A 25,212-nucleotide genomic window follows, 5' to 3' on the forward strand; every position below is an offset into this window, starting at 1 on the left:
TTGCATTCCTAACCAAATATAATCTCAGCGACTGTTCAAACATTAAACCAAACAACAAGAATTCACTCACATTAGAAGCTTTAGAAGTAATAACTAGTGATTACAGGAAATGGTAGAACCTACTGTAACCAACTAGCTAGACATAAGCTTTTTTTTCTCCGTGACCAAAACAAGATGAAACTCTATTTTTAACTTACATGGGTGTAGAGAATTTCTACTACGGATGGTGCTGCATGGCCCTTTCACATTTCTACTTGTTTATATGCACATCTGTTAATGTTTGGCTGGCTGTGCTTGTCACGTCCTGACCATAGTAAGATGTTATTTTCTATGGTAGAGTAGGTCAGGGCGTGACAGGGGGTGTTTTTCTATGTTTTGTATTTCTATGTTGTTAGAAATACAAAAACTAGAACCTATGCTGGTTTGTTTGGGATGATCTCCAATTAGAGGCAGCTGTTCCTCGTTGTTAAGTAGGGTTTTTTTTCCCACCTGGGTTTTGTGGGAGATTATTTTTGAGTTAGTGTTTGTTTCACCTCTGTGTCACGGTTTGTTGTTTTGTTTATTCAGTTTATTTATGTATTGCATAGTTTCACAGATTAAATAAAATGTGGAACGACACACACGCTGCACTTTGGTCCCGCTTCTCTTTTTGATAACCGCAACAGTGCTGAATCTACCTCTCCTCACAAGAGGAGACGGTGATCAGTTTAGCCTGTGATCTCAGCCAATCAACTGGTGCCCACTTGCCCCACACTCTCTACATGAGCTGATCATGCACCCTCTGATTGGCTAAGGAGATCAAGTTGGTCCTGCATTGGCTAGCCAGGCCCAACGCATGCTTTTTTTGCATCCTTATAAACAGGACATATTGCTGATGACGGTTGCGTTTCCAGTGCAGCTCAGAGGTGGATATATGGCAGTATGTACATGGGTACAAACCAGCTCCATGTCCCTACATGGCAATAAAACTCTCAAGGAGTCACAGACCAGTGAAATTGGAGGGTTTTCAGTGAGTCATAGACCAGTCAAATTGGAGGGTTTTCAGTGAGTCACAGACCAGTGAAATTGGAGGGTTTTCAGTGAGTCATAGACCAGTCAAATTGGAGGGTTTTCAGTGAGTCACAGACCAGTGAAATTGGAGGGTTTTCAGTGAGTCACAGACCAGTCAAATTGGAGGGTTTTCAGTGAGTCATAGACCAGTCAAATTGGAGGGGTTTTCCTCACAATGGGAATGAATACACAAGCAGCATATCAAACTGGGATAATGTTTTAGGTTACACTGGCAAGTAGAACAATATTTGTCAGGGGATATGTTTTAAAATTATAAATCGGATTATTTTACATGGAGATGTGGGAAGCTTAAAAAGGCTAGCTAGCATGCTATATTTTTTAGCCAGGCTGCCAGCTAGCTACTGCTAGCAAGGGAAGGTGACCCTTCCTTGCTTTAAACAAAATTGAAAAGACAAAAAACCTAAAACGTTGCCATCGCCCCTTTGTGAATGGGAGCGGGACCGACGAGGGTATCATGTTACCCTAAAAATCCCACTACGCCCAAGAGTAGGTAGATCAACGTAGCGAAGCCTGTTATAAAGTCTAGAAGAGAGCAGCACGAATCCAAATTAATCCGTTCTCATTTGGTGTTGATTCTCCACCAATCAGTGTGGTCGGATGGTCGAGGCAGTAGAGCAGTACAGTTCGTTCTGCTGTTAAGCAGTGGGCTCGACCTTGTGTGTGTGTGTGTGTGTGTGTGTGGGGGGGGGGGGGGGGGGGGGGGGGGGGTGAATAGACTGTAAAACAAAAAGAGATCAAATCATTCTAAACATTGGGCGTGTTCTCGACGGGTTACTTTTGTCAAGTCGTTGACCATCATTGGTCACCGCTTTTCAAAGTGTGTTGCGTTCTGGCTGTACCTACATGTGACTTATTTTAAAAATATATATATATATAATGCTTATGTGATCAAAAGGTCGTGGAGTTTTGACTGCAAGTTTCTGTAGTCGATCTTCACCAATTTAATCCTGTGTCTTTCGCCTGCATTGCATTGTGGGATGCTCTATTGCCAACTAAGCATCAGGGTGTTTTTGTTCGACACAAAGCGAACGTGACCAAAGACATGACTGAAACGGGAACCAATTTGCCGTGATTTATGTGTACAGTGTTTATACTGTATGTACAGTGGCAAGAAAAAGTATGTGAACCATTCGGAATTACCTGGATTTCTGCATAAATTGGTCATAAAAATTTGATCTGATCTTCATCTAAGTCACAACAATGGACAAACAGTCTGCTTAAACTAATAACACACAAACAATTATACGTTTTCATGTCTTTATTGAACACACCGTGTAAATATTCACAGTGCAGGGTGGGAAAAGTATGTGAACCTTTGGATGTAATAACTGGTTGACCCTCCTTTGGCAGCAATAACCTCAACCAAACGTTTTCTGTAGTTGTGGATTAGACCTGCACAACGGTCAGGAGGAATTTTGGACCAGTCCTCTTTACAAAACTCTTTCAGTTCAGCAATATTCTTGGGATGTCTGGTGTGAACTGCTCTCTTGAGGTCAGGCCACAGCATCTCAATCGGGTTGAGGTCAGGACTCTGACTGGGCCACTCCAGAAGGTGTATTTCCTTCTTTTGAAGCCATTCTGTTGTTGATTTACTTCTGTGTTTTGGGTCATTGTCCTGTTTTTTTTCCCCCCCACACATAGTGATGTGTGTTCCTTTCAAAACACAAGTTTAGTTTCATCTGTCCACAGAATATTTTGCCAGTAGCGCTGTGGAACATCCAGGTGCTCTTTTGTAAACTTTAGACGTGCTGCACTGTTTGTTTTTTTGGACAGCAGTGGCTTATTCTTCTTCAGTGTTTCACATATCGTAGACTCGTCAGAGATGTTAGCATGTTCCAGAGATTTCTGTAAGTCTTTAGCTGACACTCTAGGATTCTTCTTAACCTCATTGAGCATTCTGCGCTGGGCTCTTGCGGTCATCTTTGCAGGACGGCCACTCCTAGGGAGAGTAGCAACAGTGCTGAACTTTCTCCATTTATAGACAATTTGTCTTACCGTGGACTGATGAACATCAAGGCTTTTAGAGATACTTTTGTAACCCTTTCCAGCTTTATGCAAGTCAACAATTCTTAATCTTAGGTCTTCTGAGATCTCTTTTGTTCGAGGTATGGTTCACATCAGGCAATGCTTCTTGTGAATAGACAACTCAAATGTTGTGAGTGTTTTATACAGGGCAGGGCAACTCTAATCAATATCTCCAATCTCATCTAATTGATTGGACTCCAGGTTAGCTGACTCCTGACTCCAATTAGCTTTTGGAGAAGTCATTAGCCTAGGGGTTCACATTCTTTTTCTAACCTACACTGTGAACGTTTAAATGATGTATTCAATATAGACACACGAAAAATACAATAATTTGTGTGTTATTAGTTTAAACCTCTTACATCTAGATGTTCCGCTTGCGGAACACCTGCTCCAATATCCAATGATAGGCGTGGCGCGAATTACAAATTCCAAAAAATCCCAAAACTTCCATTTTTCAAACATATGACGATTTTACACCATTTTAAAGACAAGACTCTCCTTTATCTAACCACACTGTCCGATTTCAAAAAGGCTTTACAGCGAAAGCAAAACATTAGATTATGTCAGCAGAGTACCCAGCCAGAAATAATCAGACACCCATTTTTCAAGCTAGCATATAATGTCACAAAAAACAAAACCACAGCTAAATGCAGCACTAACCTTTGATGATCTTCATCAGATGACACACCTAGGACATTATGTTATACAATACATGCATGTTTTGTTCAATCAAGTTCATATTTATATCAAAAACCAGCTTTTTACATTAGCATGTGACGTTCAGAACTAGCATTCCCACCGAACACTTCCGGTGAATTTACTAAATTACTCACGATAAACGTTCACAAAAAACATAACAATTATTTTAGGAATTATAGATACAGAACTCCTTTATGCAATCGAGGTGTCCGATTTTAAAATAGCTTTTCGGTGAAAGCACATTTTGCAATATTCTGAGTAGATAGCTCGCCATCACAGGCTAGCTATTTTGACACCCACCAAGTTTGACCCTCACCAAACTCAGATTTACAATAATAAAAATTGGATTACCTTTTCTGTTCTTCGTCAGAATGCACTCCCGGGACTTCTACTTCAATAACAAATGTTGGTTTGGTTCAAAATAATCCATAGTTATATCCAAATAGCGGCGTTTTGTTCGTGCGTTCAAGACACTATCCGAAGGGTGACGAAGGGTTACGCGCCCGACGCGTTTCGTGACAAGAAAATTCTAAATACTCCATTACCGTACTTCGAAGCATGTCAACCGCTGTTTAAAATCAATTTTTATGCTATTTTTCTCGTAAAAAAGCGATAATAGACCGGGAGTTGTTGTTTTCGTTCAAAGACGAAAGAATAAAAACATGGTGTCGCCTCGTGCACGTGCTTCCAGTCTCAGTGGTCGATCTGAGAACAATCTAAATGCGCTAGTGTTTTTCAGCCAGGGCCTGCAAAGACATCATTCAGCTTTTTGCCGCCTTCTGAGAGCCTATGGGAGCCGTAGGAAGTGTCACGTTACAGCAGAGATCCTCAGTTTTCAATAAAGAGAGTGTAGAAGGCCAAGAAATGGTCAGAGACGGTTTTCCTGTAAGGAATCTTCTCAGGTTTTGGCCTGCCAAATGAGTTCTGTTGTATTCAGACACCATTCAAACAGTTTTAGAAACTTTGGAATGTTTTCTATCCAAAGCTAATAATTATATGCATATTCTAGTTTCTGGGCAGGAGTAATAATCAGATTAAATCGGGTACGTTTTTTTATCCGGCCGTGAAAATACTGCCCCCTATCCATAACAGGTTAAGCAGACTCTGTTTGTCTATTGTTGTGACTTAGATGAAATCAGATCACTTTTTATGACCAGTTTATGCAGAAATCCGGGTAATTCCAAAGGGTTTACATACTTTTTCTTGTCACTGTACAAAATGAATGTGGTATTTGAGGCTTTCCTCACTAATTGATTGTACAATGTACACACATAATATGATATTATGATTTCAGTGTGTGAGGGTGTGATATTAGGGGGAGGGGGGTTGGATACATGTTTATTTTCAACATGATTAAAAAAAAACTTTTCTAAACAATAGCAACACTGCCATGTTCATTTCACAACATTAGTGTCCGACTTTCGGGTGTTTTTCCCTCCCTTACCCATAGAGAATTATAGAGGACGCGTCTTTGTGTCTGTCCCATTATGAAGCCTGTGCAGGGCTATTGAGGCCATTTCCATTTTGAAGTAGTAATTTTTCTTCTTCTACTACTTCTATGAATTGGTAAACAAACTGAAAGGGTGCATATTGCCATCTGGAGGGTGTTGTTTGAACACGTATAAAGCCAAAGTTGGAGATTTTCTGCCATCTGCAGTTATGGAATGTTTGCTCACGACCATAATTCATTGGCTGATCTCTCTTGATGACCTGGATGGAATTATGTGATCCTTCCTTAACCAATAGGAAATCACACCCAGTTGACTACTTCAACATGGTGAAAGTCCTCAAATGTGCTGCCCATGCTAAAACAGGTTTTGTGGGGCACTAGAGTCCTCTATCTATCTTCATGCCCATACCAAATATTTCATCAGCTAGTCACCAGCAAAACACTCTTCTTTCCTGTTTTTCAAATGTATTCCAGTAGGCCTACTGATGACACATAGAAAAAGTAACCACATTGATCTTTTTTTTGTATTTAACCTTTATTTAACCTTTATTGAACTAGGCAAGTCAGTTAAGAACAAATTCTTATTTACAATGACGGCCTACCAGGGAACCCTTGTTCAGGGTCAGAAACGACAGATTTTTAACTTGTCAGCTCAGGGATTTTGATCTAGTAACCTTTCGGGTTACTAGTCCAACGCTTTAACAACTAGGCTACTAACCACCCCATATAAAAGGTGTCATAATTGATTTTGATTGATTCATTTAATAATTGATTAAGATCAACTATCAGTAATCTCAGAGTTTCACAGTTACAACAACCGTAATGACACAGTCCTGTAGTCTCTCTTTTTTTATTTGTTTTTAAAAACTCATAAACATTGCATCATTATCTTGCACAGATTTCATTTGGATATCGACATACAATGTTACCCAGTGGCCTGCCACTAATATTAGTAATAGTCATAACAATAACAACAATAATAATAATTACAGTTATACTCATTCCTGTTGACAATAAAACATACAAAGTTTTCGAATTCGTGAAAAATAGGAAATAATTGTGCCACATTATAACTGTTTGGCTTAGCCAAACTATAATTTATAATAATAATAATAATTATAAACTATAATTTATTTCAAAAAGCTTCACTTGCACCTTTTTTGCAAATGTTTATTTTTTTTTGTATCCAGGCCGTTTCCGTCTGTTTCACTGTAACAAGATCCCCTTACTGTACTGATGGGTCAAATTACGTTTCTCTCAACAGAGACCTAGGGTGGAACGGATCCCTATTCCCTACACAGAGACCTAGGGCCAAACGGATCCCTATTTCCTACACAGAGACCTAGGGCCAAACGGATCCCTATTCCCTACACAGAGACCTAGGGCCAAACGGATCCCTATTCCCTACACAGAGACCTAGGGCCAAACGGATCCCTATTCCCTACACAGAGACCTAGGGTGAAACGGATCCCTATTCCCTACACAGAGACCTAGGGTGGAACGGATCCCTATTCCCTACACAGAGACCTAGGGCGAAACGGATCCCTATTCCCTACACAGAGACCTAGGGCCAAACGGATCCCTATTCCCTACACAGAGACCTAGGGCCAAACGGATCCCTATTCCCTACACAGAGACCTAGGGTGAAACGGATCCCTATTCCCTACACAGAGACCTAGGGTGAAACGGATCCCTATTCCCTACACAGAGACCTAGGGCCAAACGGATCCCTATTCCCTACACAGAGACCTAGGGCCAAACGGATCCCTATTCCCTACACAGAGACCTAGGGCCAAACGGATCCCTATTCCCTACACAGAGACCTAGGGCCAAACGGATCCCTATTCCCTACACAGAGACCTAGGGCCAAACGGATCCCTATTCCCTACACAGAGACCTAGGGCCAAACGAATCCCTATTCCCTACACAGAGACCTAGGGCCAAACGGATCCCTATTCCCTACACAGAGACCTAGGGTGAAACGGATCCCTATTCCCTACACAGAGACCTAGGGTGTAACGGATCCCTATTCCCTACACAGAGACCTAGGGTGAAACGGATCCCTATTCCCTACACAGAGACCTAGGGTGAAACGGATCCCTATTCCCTACACAGAGACCTAGGGCCAAACGGATCCCTATTCCCTACACATAGCACTGTTTACATTGTTTACACGTCTCCCATCAAAATTAAAATAACCCTTTTGTACATGTTTGTACTGTATACCCATATTTATAGTAACACTCACATAATGTCTGGAACATGTTTGCATGTTTCATTATTTCAGAAAACGGTCCAACAAGTTCCTGTAGATTTCAATGAAAGACTCTTTTTAAAAAAAAAAGTATGTATATTGCAGTAAAGATAGTTGGTAAAATCCCCAAACATTGCAGATTCCTGATCTTCACACATAGAGGCTCACAGCAGGTGTCTTTGAATGATTGAATACCTCTACCTCTACCTCTACCACTACCACTACCTCTACCTCTACCACTACCACTACCACTACCACTACCTCTACCTCTACCACTACCACTACCACTACCTCTACCTCTACCACTACCTCTACCTCTACCTCTACCACTACCTCCTCTACCTCTACCACTACCTCTACCTCTACCTCTACCACTACCACTACCTCTACCTCTACCTCCTCTACCTCTACCTCCTCTACCACTACCTCTACCTCTACCACTACCACTACCTCTACCTCCTCTACCTCTACCTCCTCTACCACTACCTCTACCTCTACCTCTACCTCTACCTCTACCACTACCTCTACCTCTACCTCTACCACTACCTCTACCACTACCTCTACCTCCTCTACCTCTACCTCCTCTACCACTACCTCTACCTCTACCTCTACCTCTACCACTACCACTACCACTACCTCTACCTCTACCTCCTCTACCTCTACCTCCTCTACCACTACCTCTACCTCTACCTCTACCACTACCACTACCTCTACCTCTACCTCTACCACTACCTCTACCTCTACCACTACCTCTACCACTACCTCTACCTCCTCTAACTCTTCCTCTACCTCTTCCTCTACCTCTACCTCCTCTACCTCTACCTCTACCTCCTCTACCTCTACCTCCTCTACCACTACCTCTACCTCTACCTCTACCTCCTCTACCTCGTCTACCACTACCACTACCTCTACCTCTACCTCCTCTACCTCTACCTCTACCACTACCTCTACCTCTACCTCTACCTCTACCACTACCTCTACCTCTACCACTACCTCTACCTCTACCTCTACTACCTCTACCTCTACCACTACCTCTACCTCTACCTCTACCTCTACCACTACCTCTACCTCTACCACTACCTCTACCTCCTCTAACTCTTCCTCTACCTCTTCCTCTACCTCTACCTCCTCTACCTCTACCTCTACCTCTACCACTACCTCTACCACTACCTCTACCTCTAACTCTACCACTACCTCTACCTCCTCTAACTCTACTTCTACCTCTACCTCTACCTCCTCTAACTCTACCTCTACCTCTACCTCCTCTACCACTACCTCTACCACTACCTCTACCTCCTCTACCACTACCTCTACCTCTACCTCCTCTAACTCTACCTCCTCTAACTCTACCTCTACCTCTACCACTACCTCTACCTCCTCTAACTCTACCTCTACCTCTACCACTACCTCTACCTCCTCTACCTCTACCTCTACCACTACCTCTACCTCCTCTACCTCTACCACTACCTCTACCACTACCTCTACCTCTAACTCTACCTCCTCTACCTCTAACTCTACCTCCTCTACCTCTAACTCTACCTCCTCTACCTCTACCTCTACCACTACCTCCTCTACCTCTACCTCTACCACTACCTCTACCACTACCTCCTCTACCTCTACCTCCTCTTCCTCTACCTCTACCTCTAACTCTACCTCCTCTACCTCTACCACTACCTCTACCACTACCTCCTCTACCTCTACCTCTACCACTACCTCTACCTCCTCTACCTCTACCTCCTCTACCTCTACCACTACCTCTACCTCCTCTATCTCTACCACTACCTCTACCTCTACCACTACCACTACCTCTACCACTACCACTACCTCTACCTCTACCACTACCTCTACCTCCTCTACCACTAACCTCTACCTCTACCACTACCACTACCTCTACCTCCTCTACCTCTACCTCCTCTACCTCTACCTCTTCCTCTACCTCTACCTCTACCACTACCACTACCTCTACCTCTACCTCCTCTAACTCTACCTCTACCTCTACCTCCTCTACCACTACCTCTACCTCTACCTCTACCTCCTCTAACTCTACCACTACCTCTACCTCTACCACTACCTCCTCTTCCTCTACCTCTACCACTACCTCCTCTACCTCTACCTCTACCACTACCTCTACCTCCTCTACCTCTACCACTACCTCTTCCTCTACCTCTACCTCTACCTCCTCTACCACTACCTCTACCTCCTCTACCACTACCTCTACCTCTACCTCTACCTCCTCTACCACTACCTCTACCTCTACCACTACCTCTACCTCCTCTACCTCTACCACTACCACTACCTCTACCTCTACCTCTACCACTACCTCTACCTCTACCACTACCTCCTCTAACTCTACCTCTACCTCTACCACTACCTCCTCTAACTCTACCTCTACCTCTACCACTACCACTACCTCTACCTCTACCACTACCTCCTCTACCTCTACCTCTACCACTACCTCTACCTCTACCTCTACCACTACCTCCTCTAACTCTACCTCTACCTCTACCTCCTCTACCACTACCTCTACCTCTACCTCTACCACTACCTCCTCTACCTCTACCTCTACCACTACCACTACCTCTACCTCTACCTCTACCTCCTCTACCTCTACCTCTACCTCCTCTACCTCTACCTCTACCTCTACCCTACCTCCTCTTATGCCCTTACATGTAACAAGCAGAATCATATTTTACAATACAGTTCAACAACATGTTTGGAAGTATTGGGAAATGAATGAGTATAAATAAAAGTTCTAAGTAATTATTATATATTTTGAAGTATCTTATATAATTTGTGGCAATGAGAGCGTTATGAAAAAACTGGACATGAAGCTTAGTTATAAAGTACACAGTACAGGGAGTTTTGGTACAACAAACAAAAAAATCCCAAATGTAATCCAAATTCAACATGTATCAAGGAAAAGTAGCTTCAGGATTTGGAGAACTACTGAACATATTCAACATGTGGCGCAACGATCGAAACCACTAGGCTACCTGCCGCCCACGATGTCTGAACGTTCAATATTACCTGGCACCACAGGCGAGTTAAATACACAATCATTTGGAGTAAAAAAAAAACTGTAATAAATACAAAACAGACATTTAAAAAAAAAAAAAAACACAAATAAAGACATATAAATATGGACTGAAAGCCTCAATTGTATCGAAATACCGTAAATATACTTTGGTAAAAGCAGTAACATAAAAATCACAGTTTCTGAACCCAGAAGCGCAACATCAGAGACTTCCGGGAACGCTTGTGAAACAGACCAAGAGGACCAGGCCAGGGTTTGGGGGTTTGACAAGTCAATGAGAGAAGTGAAGAATTCTTCCTTAGTTGTTAATTTTCTCCTAATCTAAAGGCACAACCTAGATTGGAGCCAATGTCTTAAATACTCTCTATATACAAAAGTATGTGGACACCCCTTCAAATGAGTGGATTTGGCTATTTCAGCCACACCTGTTGCTTACAGGTGTATAAAATCGAGCACAACGCCATGCAATCTCCATAGACAAACATTGGCAGTAGAATGGCCTTACTGAAGAGCTCAGTGACATTCAACGTGGCACCGTCATAGGATGCCACCTTTCCAACAAGTCAGTTCATCCAATTTCTGCCCTGCTAGAGCTGCCCCCCGGTCAACTGTAAGTACTGTTATTATGAAGTGGAAATGTCTAGGAGCAACAATGGCTCAGGCGCGAAGTAGAAGCCCAAGGTCACAGAACAGGACTGGGAGTGGAGACATGTTGGATGGAGGGGGTTGGGGGAAAGGGAGGTTGGGAGTGGAGACATGTTGGATGGAGGGGGTTGGGGGGATGGGAGGATGGGAGTGGAGACATGTTGGCTGGAGGGGGTTGGGGGGATGGGAGGTTGGGAGTGGAGACATGTTGGATGGAGGGGGTTGGGGGGATGGGAGGATGGGAGTGGAGACATGTTGGCTGGAGGGGGTTGGGGGGATGGGAGGATGGGAGTGAAGACAGGTTGGCTGGAGGGGGTTGGGGGGATGGGAGGTTGGGAGTGGAGACATGTTGGCTGGAGGGGGTTGGGGGGAAAGGCAGGTTGGGAGTGGAGACAGGTTGGCTGGAGGGGGTTGGGGGAAAGGGAGGTTGGGAGTGGAGACATGTTGGCTGGAGGGGGTTGGGGGAATGGGAGGTTGGGAGTGGAGACATGTTGGCTGGAGGGGGTTGGGGGGAAAGGGAGGTTGGGAGTGGAGACATGTTGGCTGGAGGGGGTTGGGGGGAAAGGGAGGTTGGGAGTGGAGACATGTTGGCTGGAGGGGGTTGGGGGAAGGGAGGCTGGGAGTGGAGACATGTTGGCTGGAGGGGGTTGGGGGGATTGGAGGTTGGGAGTGGTGACATGTTGGCTGGAGGGGGTTGGGGGTTGGGGGGATAGGAGGTTGGGAGTGGAGACAGGTTGAATGGAGGGGGTTGGGGGGATGGGAGGTTGGGAGTGGAGACAGGTTGGCTGGAGGGGGTTGGGGGGTTGGGGGGATGGGAGGTTGGGAGTGGAGACAGGTTGGCTGGAGGAGGTTGGGGGGATGGGAGATTGGGAGTGGAGACAGGTTGGCTGGAGGGGGTTGGGGGGGATGGGAGAGTGGGAGTGGAGACAGGTTGGCTTCTCTTGAGTACAAGTACAGGTTTTATAAATGTATTTGAAATGGATAATGTATCTGTAAACCCCCCAAACAAAAAAATGACAAAACAAATAAACAATTGGTCACAAAAAACTACTTTACATGGAAGGATTGCCTTTGATTTGACAGCCTGCACATGACAACCGTTAGACCTGATGACGTGTTTCTGCACATGGGCAGTTCAGAGCGACCGTTTGACCTGATGACGTGTTCTGCACATGGGCAGTTCAGAGCGACCGTTAGACCTGATGACGTGTTCTGCACATGGGCAGTTCAGAGCGACCGTTTGACCTGATGACGTGTTCTGCACATGGGCAGTTCAGGACGACCGTTAGACCTGATGACGTGTTCTGCACATGGGCAGTTCAGAGCGACCGTTAGACCTGATGACGTGTTCTGCACATGGGCAGTTCAGAGCGACCGTTAGACCTGATGACGTGTTTCTGCACATGAGCTTAGCTAGCCAACGTTGCCATGACATCGCCTACAAGCATTATCGGGGATTTCTATTGGAGAAATAATTTCATCCATCATACTGTCCTATCATGGTAAAGACGGGCATTCTCTCGAGTAGTTAAAAGACTGAGTACTGTAAGGCATGTTGTAACGGTAACCATGGTAAAGTGATGACATCACTCACGTCGTCCAAAAACATGGCAGGATGAGAACGACTTCCCACTCTGTCACGTTCTGACCAGTAAAGGGGTTATTTGTTATTGTAGTTTGGTCAGGACGTGGCAGGGGGGTGTTTGTTTTATGTGGTTCGGGGTTTGTTGGGCTATGTTCTGGTTAGTTTATTTCTATGTTAGTTCTAGTCTTTCTATGTCTATGTTTAGTTAATGGGGGTTGACCTTCAATTGGAAGCAGCTGCTCCTCGTTGCTTCTAATTGAAGGTCTTATTTAAGAGGCAGTGTTTTTTCCTATGGGATTCGTGGGTAGTTGTCTCCTGTTTAGTGTCTGTGCACATGACAGGACTGTTTAGTGTCGTTGGTTGTTTTGTATACGTGATTTGTTTGTTTTTTCCTTCTTTTGATTTAATAAAGAAGATGAGTATTACACGTTCCCGCTGCACCTTGGTCCAATCCTTACGACAACCGTTACCCACTCTCATTATTAAAGCCACGGAAGTTCAAGGCAGACTGTGGTACTGCAGGAATTGTTTGCAAAAACAGGATTCCCCCATTATAGTGAATGGACATTAGTTTGATCTCCATGGTCGTGTAATTAAAAACAATTTTCGAAGACAGTCATGCTACCAATAATTGCTTCTAAAACACCAGATATATGTCCTCGAAACCGATAATTTTTTTCTATCGCAGGATAAGGATTAGTTGCTAATGGAAGTCTGCAACTACCCCGGTCGGCCTTCAACGCGAGTTACTCAATGAGAGGGCGGCAGCGCTGAGCTAGCTGGCAACGTCACATTCTGGAGTAGCTCAAAGTGCTGCATGTTATGTCTCCGTGAGACGCCATCTTATCCGAATTAATTAGGCTTTAACGCGCCACTGAGTCTTCACAGAGGAATTAGTGGCGTCACACGATCAATGGCTTTGTCCATTCATTGGTGCAGACAGTCAGTCGATGGTCCTGTCGTCTGCGGATGTACTGTAGCAACGTCCCGTGTGGCTCAGTTGGTAGAGCATGGTGTTTGCAACGCCAGGGTTGTGGGTTCGATTCCCACGGGGGACCAGTATGGAAAGAAATGTATGAAATGTATGCATTCAGTACTGTAAGTTGCTCTGGATAAGAGTGTCTACTAAAATGTAAATGTAATCAACACTCAATGGTGCAGATCAGTAAATGTGCTCCAATTCACCATGATCTCTCATTCATGGGATGGGGGGGGAATCAATATAACTATGTGCTATCTTACCAGCTCCTATGGTCATTACCACAGAGTTGGTCAAGACAGCACAAACAGATCACATGTCACATTATATCTGGTCTGTCTGGCATTACTGCACTGTAGTCAAGCTATACTGCTGAATGTTTCTTACAGAGAAGAAAATAATCATTTGAATTCATTGAACACAACGTTGGTCACTAGTTTGGGGACTGAGATGAAAAACAAAGACTGTGTCAGTTTAGCCTGGTCCCAGATCTGAATGGTGCTGTCCTGCCAAGTCACATGGACCTTGTCATGGATGTGTCTGTATACAGCACAAATAGATCTGGCACCAGGCTATAGTATCGATTCTCTTCTGTTGTGACACCAGGCTATAGTATCGATTCTCTTCTGTTGTGACACCAGGCTATAGTATCGATTCTCTTCTGTTGTGACACCAGGCTATAGTATCGATTATCTTCTGTTGTGACACCAGGCTATAGTATCGATTCTCTTCTGTTGTGACACCAGGCTATAGTATCGATTCTCTTCTGTTGTGACACCAGGCTATAGTATCGATTCTCTTCTGTTGCGACACCAGGCTATAGTATCGATTCTCTTCTTATTTATCAAAACATCTAAACATTCCACGTTTTATGGTTCATATATATCCTCATTCTGTCCTCTGTATAACTATCAAAAACAATCTCATAAAGTCAGAGAAACCACTGGCTAGAATGATACAAAAACAAGCTATTTCTGTCCTTTCCCATCTCTCTCGTAAACCTGTCAACACGATATGCTCTCTCAAACACACAAACTCATCACAACAACACAACCACATACCCATGCCCATGTACAAACCCATCAGCTGAGACAGAGAAGACTTTCTCAAAGGGCTTCATTAAGACATTATTATCTCTAATATATATATATATATATATATATATATATATTATTGCATTATTAGAAACCATCTCTGACATAACAAACTACAGCTATATGGCCATGTTTGGAAAGGAAAACTATCTTATGGACAATCTATCTATCTATCTATCTATCTATCTATCTATCTATCTATCTATCTATCTATCTATCTATCTATCTATCTATCTATCTATCTATCTATCTATCTATTCCATCAGTTTATCTATCCTCCTCACCCTGTCTCTCTCCAGAGCCAAACAAGTGGCACCTCATTTCCCTGCTCTCTGCAGAGGCTCTGTGTGTAATACCATCTTTCCCCACTAGGTGGCAGAGAGGCCGTTATAAAGAGCTCATGTCAAGCCAGTGAGACGGATGGGCTTTTTTTTCAGAGTCATAAAGACACTGACATTCAGGCACTAAGGCTTCTATTCAATCTGTATCGTGGAAGTTCAGCTTTTACAGCGTGATTGAAATTTAAAGGTAACGTAGCATGAGACTGCATATGTTGGCTCAAAATGACCTTTACATTTCTATCGTGGAATCGGTAAACGCTTCAGCTTTCCTTTTGGACAGAGTCCTAAATATCCGCTTTGAATGCTTTCGGTTAAAGAGTGGTTCGATGCCTTTATTCAAAACGACTGGGCTCTGGCTCGAGAGATTACATGGGTTTGGAGGAATTATTTTAAGCTTAAAAAACACAATTCCTAAGTGTAAAGAGTAAAAGGACCAGAAACGTCTCTTTTTAAAGTTGGTGTAAAACCTCAAAAAAATCGGGAATTTTAAATGTTTCGCAAAACAGTCTTTTAAAAACACCTATGGTATAGTAGCATTACCCTGCGTACACAACATCCTCTTTCCAAGGTCTACGTACAAAACATCTAGCCAGCTACGGAAACTAAGCAAACAGATTTCCATAACAAGGGACAGTTAGTTCCCACTACTATACTCTAAAATCTATACAGCCGACCCGGGAGACAGAGAGTACGTGAGACGACGAAGGGTTTAGTTTCACATCCCTCACAGCAGAGGAAGGATATAGCTTCACATCCCCCACAGCAGAGGAAGGATTTAGCTTCACATCCCTCACAGCAGAGGAGGAAGGATATAGCTTCACATCCCTCACAGCAGAGGAAGGATATAGCTTCACATCCCTCACAGCAGAGGAAGGATATAGTTTCACATCCCTCTCAGCAGAGGAAGGATATAGCTTCACATCCCCCACAGCAGAGGAAGGATATAGCTTCACATCCCCCACAGCAGAGGAATGATATAGCTTCACATCCCTCACAGCAGAGGAAGGATATAGCTTCACATCCCTCACAGCAGAGGAAGGATATAGCTTCACATCCCCCACAGCAGAGGAAGGATATAGCTTCACATCCCCCACAGCAGAGGAAGGATATAGCTTCACATCCCCCACAGCAGAGGAAGGGTTTAGTTTCACATCCCTCACAGCAGAGGAAGGATATAGCTTCACATCCCCCACAGCAGAGGAAGGATATAGCTTCACATCCCTCACAGCAGAGGAAGGATATAGTTTCACATCCCCTACAGCAGAGGAAGGATATAGCTTCACATCCCCCACAGCAGATGTGGAAGGATATAGCTTCACATCCCTCACAGCAGAGGAAGGATATAGTTTCACATCCCCCGCAGCAGAGGAAGGATACAGCTTCACATCCCTCACAGCAGAGGAGGAAGGATATAGCTTCACATCCCTCACAGCAGAGGAAGGATATAGCTTCACATCCCTCACAGCAGAGGAGGAAGGATACAGCTTCACATCCCTCACAGCAGAGGAGGAAGGATATAGCTTCACATCCCTCACAGCAGAGGAAGGATATAGCTTCACATCCCTCACAGCAGAGGAAGGATATAGCTTCACATCCCCCACAGCAGAGGAAGGATATAGTTTCACATCCCTCACAGCAGAGGAAGGATATAGCTTCACATCCCCCACAGCAGAGGAGGAAGGATATAGCTTCACATCCCCCACAGCAGAGGAAGGATATAGTTTCACATCTCTCACAGCAGAGGAAGGATATAGCTTCACATCCCCCACAGCAGAGGAGGAAGGATATAGCTTCACATCCCCCACAGCAGAGGAAGGATATAGTTTCACATCCCTCACAGCAGAGGAAGGATATAGCTTCACATCCCTCACAGCAGAGGAAGGATATAGCTTCACATCCCTCACAGCAGAGGAGGAAGGATATAGCTTCACATCCCTCACAGCAGAGGAAGGATATAGTTTCACATCCCCCACAGCAGAGGAAGGATATAGCTTCACATCCCCCACAGCAGAGGAAGTATATAGCTTCACATCCCCCACAGCAGAGGAAGGATATAGTTTCACATCCCTCACAGCAGAGGAAGGATATAGTTTCACATCCCTCACAGCAGAGGAAGGATATAGTTTCACATCCCCCACAGCAGAGGAAGTATATAGCTTCACATCCCTCACAGCAGAGGAAGGATATAGCTTCACATCCCCCACAGCAGAGGATGGATATAGCTTCACATCCCTCACAGCAGAGGAGGAAGGATATAGCTTCACATCCCCCACAGCAGAGGAAGGATATAGCTTCACATCCCTCACAGCAGACGAAGGATATAGCTTCACATCCCTCACAGCAGAGGAGGAAGGATATAGCTTCACATCCCTCACAGCAGAGGAAGGACATAGCTTCACATCCCCCACAGCATATATGGAAGGGAGAGAGGATGCATCTTGTTCCCTCTTTTCTTCTCTTCAGCCAAGGGGGACATCTGTCTGTCTGTCTGTCTGTCTGTCTGTCTGTCTGTCTGTCTGTCTGTCTGTCTGTCTGTCTGTCTGTCTGTCTGTCTGTCTGTCTGTCTGTCTGTCTGTCTGTCTGTCTGTCTGTCTCAGTTAGCCCTCATCCATCATCACATTCCAACACTGTCCAGTCCAGACCTTCAGAACCATCTCATTGCATCAGGAAGAAAAGTAACAGATAGGATAGGACAACCTTCCCCATCACCATCCAAACAACAGCCCTTTCATATGGAGGAAACAGAAACATCAGTCTTCTACTGCCTTCTGTGGAGTTACAAACACTCAGAACCATAGAACACGCAGAACCCTAGAACACTCAGAACCCTAGAACACTCAGAACCCTAGAACACTCAGAACCATAGAACACTCAGAACCCTAGAACACTCAGAACCATAGAACACTCAGAACCCTAGAACACTCAGAACCCTCGAACACTCAGAACCATAGAACACTCAGAACCCTAGAACACTCAAAACCCTAGAACACTCAGAACCCTAGAACACTCAGAACCCTAGAACACTCAGAACCCTAGAACACTCAAAACCCTAGAACACTCAGAACCCTAGAACACTCAGAACCCTAGAACACTCAGAACCCTAGAACACTCAAAACCCTAGAACACTCAGAACCCTAGAACACTCAAAACCCTAGAACACTCAGAACCCTAGAACACTCAGAACCCTAGAACACTCAGAACCATAGAACACTCAGAACCCTAGAACACTCAGAACCCTAGAACACTCACATCATATTGTCAACATCGATTTGTCAGAGAGAGAAATGGTGAGGAGGAGGAAGTCTGTTCTGTGGCTCAGAATGAATTAATGTAAAATGTCTGTCTGACTGGAGGGAAAGTATTCACTGTGACACACAATGTCAATGTCTGACTGGAGGGAAGCTATTCACTGTGACACACAATGTCAATGTCTGACTGGAGGGAAGCTATTCACTGTGACACACAATGTCAATGTCTGTCTGGAGGGAAGCTATTCACTGTGACACACAATGTCAATGTCTGACTGGAGGGAAGCTATTCACTGTGACACACAATGTCAATGTCTGTCTGGAGGGAAGCTATTCACTGTGACACACAATGTCAATGTCTGACTGGAGGGAAAGTATTCACTGTGACACACAATGTCAATGTCTGTCTGGAGGGAAGCTATTCACTGTGACACACAATGTCAATGTCTGACTGGAGGGAAAGTATTCACTGTGACACACAATGTCAATGTCTGACTGGAGGGAAGCTATTCACTGTGACACACATCTTTGTATACTGCATTCTTCTGATATATCTTCTGAAGGTAGGATGAGAGCAACACTTTACTTTGACTTTTGGCAGTTTTTTTTCTTGTTGTTGTTGTTGCAAACACTGGTTCACTGTGACGAGTTGATGAGCAATACACTGACTGAGAGAAACAGACCTGTAGATACTATCATGCAACTGACTGATCACTGACATTCAATACAAAGAGGTGTGTGGGAGTTTGTGTGTGTACCTGTGTGTGTATGTACGTTTTAAACTGTGTGTGTGTGTGTGTGTGTGTGTGTGTGTGTGTATGCTACACATGTTCTGTACAGTTTGTAGTTTTGTGTCTTTAGAGAACAGATCTAACATTGATTGTACGCCTCAAAATCAATCATGTATTCTCTCCCGAGGTTGCAGTCTCCTCCCCTTCCTCCTCTAGGGCCTCTGTGATTGAACTGTGAGCCTGTAACTCCTCCCCTCTCCCTGCGCGTGATAGGACCTCTATCCAGCGGCGCTGTAGCTCCTCCCCATCGGCACTGAAGTAGAGCGTAAGGTGTGATTGGCTGATTTTGAAGGCAAAGCGGCGTTCCGGGCGGTCACATGACTCAGGAAGGGAGGCCTCGAAGCCAATCAGGGGTACAGAGCGCTGGGCTTTCACATCCTGGGTACACAGGGGAGGAAGAGGACAGAACAGAGAGTGCAGAGACAGAGAGGACAGACAGAGGACAGACAGAGATGACAGAGAGAGAGGACAGACAGAGAGGACAGACAGAGGACAGACAGAGAGGATTAACAGTCTAATAGAGGTGTAATAACAGTCTAATAGGGGTGTAATAACAGGTTAATAGGGGTGTAATAACAGTCTAATAGGGGTGTAATAACAGTCTAATAGGGGTGTAATAACAGGTTAATAGGGGTGTAATAACAGGTTAATAGGGGTGTAATAACAGGTTAATAGGGGTGTAATAACAGGTTAATAGGGGTGTAATAACAGGTTAATAGGGGTGTAATAACAGTCTAATAGGGGTGTAATAACAGTCTAATAGGGGTGTAATAACAGTCTAATAGGGGTGTAATAACAGTCTAATAGGGGTGTAATAACAGGTTAATAGGGGTGTAATAACAGTCTAATAAGGGTGTAATAACAGTCTAATAGGGGTGTAATAACAGTCTAATAGGGGTGTAATAACAGTCTAATAGGGGTGTAATAACAGTCTAATAGGGGTGTAATAACAGTCTAATAGGGGTGTAATAACAGGTTAATAGGGGCTAATAGCAGTCTAATAGGGGTGTATTAACAGGTTAATAGGGGTGTAATAACAGGTTAATAGGGGTGTAATAACAGGTTAATAGGGGTGTAATAACAGTCTAATAAGGGTGTAATAACAGTCTAATAGGGGTGTAATAACAGTCTAATAGGGGTGTAATAACAGTCTAATAGGGGTGTAATAACAGGTTAATAGGGGTGTAATAACAGGTTAATAGGGGTGTAATAACAGTCTAATAGGGGTGTAATAACAGTCTAATAGGGGTGTAATAACAGGTTAATAGGGGTGTAATAACAGGTTAATAGGGGTGTAATAACAGGTTAATAGGGGTGTAATAACAGTCTAATAGGGGTGTAATAACAGGTTAATAGGGGTGTAATAACAGGTTAATAGGGGTGTAATAACAGTCTATTAACAGTCTAATAGGGGTGTAATAACAGTCTAATAGGGGTGTAATAACAGGTTAATAGGGGTGTAATAACAGTCTATTAACAGTCTAATAGGGGTGCATTAACAGTCTAATAGGGGTGTATTAACAGTCTAATAGGGGTGTAATAACAGGTTAATAGGGGTGTAATAACAGGTTAATAGGGGTGTAATAACAGCTTAATAGGGGTGTAATAACAGTCTAATAAGGGTGTAATAACAGGTTAATAGGGGTGTAATAACAGGTTAATAGGGGTGTAATAACAGTCTAATAGGGGTGTAATAACAGGTTAATAGGGGTGTAATAACAGTCTAATAGGGGTGTAATAACAGTCTAATAGGGGTGTAATAACAGGTTAATAGGGGTGTAATAACAGTCTAATCGGGGTGTAATAACAGTCTAATAGGGGTGTAATAACAGTCTAATAGGGGTGTAATAACAGTCTAATAGGGGTGTAATAACAGGTTAATAGGGGTGTAATAACAGTCTAATAGAGGTGTAATAACAGGTTAATAGGGGTGTAATAACAGGTTAATAGGGGTGTAATAACAGGTTAATAGAGGTGTAATAACAGGTTAATAGGGGCTAATAACAGGTTAATAGAGGTGTAATAACAGGTTAATAGGGGTGTAATAACAGGTTAATAGAGGTGTAATAACAGGTTAATAGGGGCTAATAACAGGTTAATAGGGGTGTAATAACAGGTTAATAGGGGCTAATAACAGGTTAATAGAGGTGTAATAACAGGTTAATAGGGGCTAATAACAGGTTAATAGAGGTGTAATAACAGGTTAATAGGGGCTAATAACAGGTTAATAGAGGTGTAATAACAGGTTAATAGGGGTGTAATAACAGGTTAATAGAGGTGTAATAACAGGTTAATAGGGGCTAATAACAGGTTAATAGGGGTGTAATAACAAGTTAATAGGGGCTAATAACAGGTTAATAGGGGTGTAATAACAGGTTAATAGGGGTGTAATAACAGGTTAATAGAGGTGTAATAACAGGTTAATAGGGGTGTAATAACAGGTTAATAGAGGTGTAATAACAGGTAATCTCACCTGAGGAGCACCGTATATGTACAGCACCAGTGGCTCATTCTCTGGGATGACGAACCAGGCTTTCTGCCAGCCTCTGCCTGCTCCCTTCTCCATGTGGTGGAGGAAGCTACACATCACACTGTTCTCTGCAGCCACCGACGCCTGTTTCTGTAGACCACACACACACACACACACACACACACACACACACACACACACACACACACACACACACACACACACACACTGCGTTAGAGACCACTGTCCACTAATGTTATCCAGCTTGGTCTTATTTTCCACAAGCGTAGTGTTTTATCCTCATTTCTATCCTCTTGTCTTCCTTTGTTCTAATTTTATTAGTCACATGCGCCGAATACAAACAGGCGCATGTGACTAATAAAATTGTATTTTATTTGTTGTGCTGGAGGTGCTGACTGCAGGCCTTGGTCAAATGCATTACCAAACTCAGTCAAATACATGCATTTATGTCAAATACTTTCCACCTTACAGTGAAATGCTTACTTACGAGCCCCCTTACGAGCCCCTTACGAGCCCCTTACGAGCCCCAACAATGCAGTTTTAAAAAATATGGATAAGAATAAGAAATAAAAGTAACAAGTAATTAAAGAGCAGCAAAAAAAATAACAATAGTGAGACTATCTACAGGGGGGTACCGGTACAGAGTCAATGTGCGGGGGCACCAGTTAGTTGAGGTTATATGTACATGTAAATAGAGTTATTAAAGTGACTATGTATAGATGACAACAGAAAGTAGCAGCGGTGTAAAAGAGGGGGAGGGGGGGCAAAGCAAATAGTCTGGTGGCCATTTGATTAGATGTTCAGGAGTCTTATGGTTTGGGGGTAGAAGCTGTTTAGAAGCCTCTTGGATCTAGACTTGGCGCTCCGGTACCATTTGCCGTGTGGTAGCAGAGAGAACAGTCTATGATTAGGGTGGCTGGAGTCTTTTTAGGGCCTTCCTCTGACACCGCCTGGTATAGAGTTCCTGGATGGCAGGAAGCTTGGCCCCAGTGATGTACTGGGCGGAGGCCAAGCAGTTGCCATACCAGACAGTGATGCAACCAGTCAGGATGCTCTCGATGGTGCAGCTGTAGAACCTTTTGAGGATCTGAGGACCCATGCCAAATCTTTTCAGTCTCCTGAGGGGGAACAGGTTTTGTCGTGCCTGCTTCCTGACTGTCGTGTTGTGCTTGGACCATGTTCGTTTGTTGGTGATGTGGACACCAAGGAACTTGAAGCTCTCAACCTGCTCCCCTGCAGCCTCGTCGATGAGAACGGGGACGCGCTCGGTCCTCTTTTTCCTGTTGTCCACAATCATCTCCTTTGTATTGATCACATTGAGGGAGAGATTGTTGTCCTGGCACCACACTGCCAGGTCTCTGACCTCCTCCCGATAGGCTGTCTCATCGTTGTCGGTGATCAGACCTACTTAATGATGGTGTTGGAGTCGTGCCTGGCTGTGCAGTCATAAGTGAACAGGGAGTAGAGGAGGGGACTGAGTACGCACCCCTGAGGGGCCCCTGTGTTGGGGATCAGCATGGCGGATGTGCTGTTACCTACCTTCACCACCTGGGGACGGCCAGTCAGGAAGTCCAGGATCCAGTTGCAGAGGGAGGTGTTTAGTCCCAGGGTCCTTAGCTTAGTGATGAGCTTTAAGGGCACTATGGTGTTGAATGCTGAGCTGCAGTAAATGAACAACATTCTCACATAGGTGTTCCTTTTGTCCAGGTGGGAAAGGGCAGTGTGGAGTGCAATAGAGATTGCATCATCTGTGGATATGTTGGGGCGGTATGCAAATTGGAGTGGGTCTATGGTTTCTGGAATAATGGTGTTGATGTGAGCCATGACCAGCCTTTCAAAGCACTTCATGGCTACATACGTGAGTGCTATGGGTCAGTTGTCATTTAGGCAGGTTACCTTAGTGTTCTTGGGCACAGGCACTATGGTGGTCTGCTTAAAACATGTTGGTATTACAGACTCGGACAGGGTGAGGTTGAAAATGTCAGTGAAGTCACTTGCCAGTTGGTCAGCGCATGCTCGCAGTACACATCCTGGTAATCCGTCTGGCCCTGCAGCCTTGTGAATGTTGACCTGTTTAAAGGTCTTACTCACATCGGCTGCGGAGAACGTGGTCACACAGTCTCACGGAACAGCTGGTGCTCTCATGCATGTTTCAGTGTTATTTGTCTTGAAGCGAGCATAGAAGTAGTTTAGCTCGTCTGGAAGGCTTGTGTCACTGGGCAGCTCTCGGCTGTGCTTCGCTTTGTAGTCTGTAATGGTTTGCAAGCCCTGCCACATCTGACGAGCGTCAGAGCCAGTGTAGTATGATTCGATCTTATCCTGTATTGAGGCTTTGCCTGTTTGATGGTTCGTCGGAGGGCATAGCTGGATTTCTTATAAGCTTACGGGTTAGAGTCCCCCTCCTTGAAAGCGGCAGCTCTAGCCTTTAGCTCAGTGCGGATGTTGCCTGTAATCCATGGCTTCTGGTTGCGGTATGTATCTACGGTCACTGTGGGGACGACGTCTTCGATGCACTTATTGACGAAGCCAATGTCTAATGTGGTGTACTCCTCAATGCCATTGGAGGAATCCCGGAACATGTTCCAGTCTGTGATAGCAAAACAGTCCTGTAGCTTAGCATCTTATTCATCTGACCACTTTTTTATTGATCTAGTCACTGGTGCTTCCTGCTTAGATTTGTTGCTTGTAAGCAGGACTCAGGAGGATAGAATGATGATCAGATTTGCCAAATGGAGGGCGAGGGAGAGTTTTGTATGCGTCTCTGTGTGTGGAGTAAACGTGGTCCAGAGTTTTTTTCCCTCTGGTTACACATTTAACATGTTGATAGAAATTAGGTAAAACTGATTTAAGTTTCCCTGCATTTAAGTCCCCGGCTACTAGGAGTGCCGCCTCTGGGTGAGCGTTTTCTTGTTTGCTTATGGTGGAATACAGCTCATTCAATGCTGTCTTAGTGCCAGCCTCTGACTGTGGTGGTATGTAAACAGCTACAAAGAATACAGATGAAAACTCTCTTGGTAGATAGTGTGGTCTACAGCTTATCATGAGATACTCTACCTCAGGCGAGCAAAACCTCGAGACTTCTTTAGATATCGTGCACCAGCTGTTATTTACAAAAATACGTAGACCGCCGCCCCTTGTCTTACCAGACGCCGCTGATCTATCCTGCCATTACAGCGTATAACCAGCCAGCTGTATGATGGTAATGTCGTCGTTCAGCCACGACTCCGTGAAGCATAAGATGTTACAGTTTTGAATGTCCCGTTGGTAGTTTAATCTTCCGCGTAGGTCATCTATTTTATTGTCCAAAGATTAGCACGTTTGCTAGCAGAATGGAAGGAAGTGGGGGTTCATTCGATCGCCTAAGAATTCTCAGAAGGCAGCCCCGCCCTCTGGTCCCTTTTTCTCCGCCTTCTCTTCATGCAAATGACGGGGATCTGGGCCTGTTCCCAAGAAAGCAGTATATCGTTTGTCAGCTTGTCAGACTCATTAAAAGAAAAAAAAGGAT

General features: G+C 44.2%; 1 protein-coding gene and 1 long non-coding RNA gene across 2 annotated transcripts in view; both read right to left on the reverse strand.

The window, feature by feature from the left end:
- Positions 1–12,301: 12,301 nt before the first annotated feature.
- LOC115166405 (uncharacterized) lies at positions 12,302–12,880 on the reverse strand. The gene is made up of 2 exons (XR_003870313.1): positions 12,562–12,880; positions 12,302–12,515 (listed from the first exon to the last, which is right to left on the reverse strand). It is a non-coding gene; the product is annotated as an uncharacterized LOC115166405 (long non-coding RNA).
- Positions 12,881–19,026: 6,146 nt separating this feature from the next.
- LOC115165275 (FYVE, RhoGEF and PH domain-containing protein 1-like) overlaps positions 19,027–25,212 on the reverse strand; it is a 44,596-nt gene continuing 38,410 nt past the window's right edge. The window contains exons 13-14 of the mRNA XM_029718313.1: positions 21,690–21,836; positions 19,027–19,594 (exon numbers count right to left, since the gene is read on the reverse strand). Of these exons, the coding sequence (XP_029574173.1) occupies positions 19,325–19,594; positions 21,690–21,836 (417 nt within the window). The 3' untranslated portion in view covers positions 19,027–19,324. The remainder of the gene's footprint in view (positions 19,595–21,689; positions 21,837–25,212) is intronic.

This window comes from Salmo trutta, chromosome 28 (genome assembly GCF_901001165.1).
Source record: "Salmo trutta chromosome 28, fSalTru1.1, whole genome shotgun sequence".
Lineage (NCBI taxonomy): Eukaryota > Metazoa > Chordata > Actinopteri > Salmoniformes > Salmonidae > Salmo > Salmo trutta.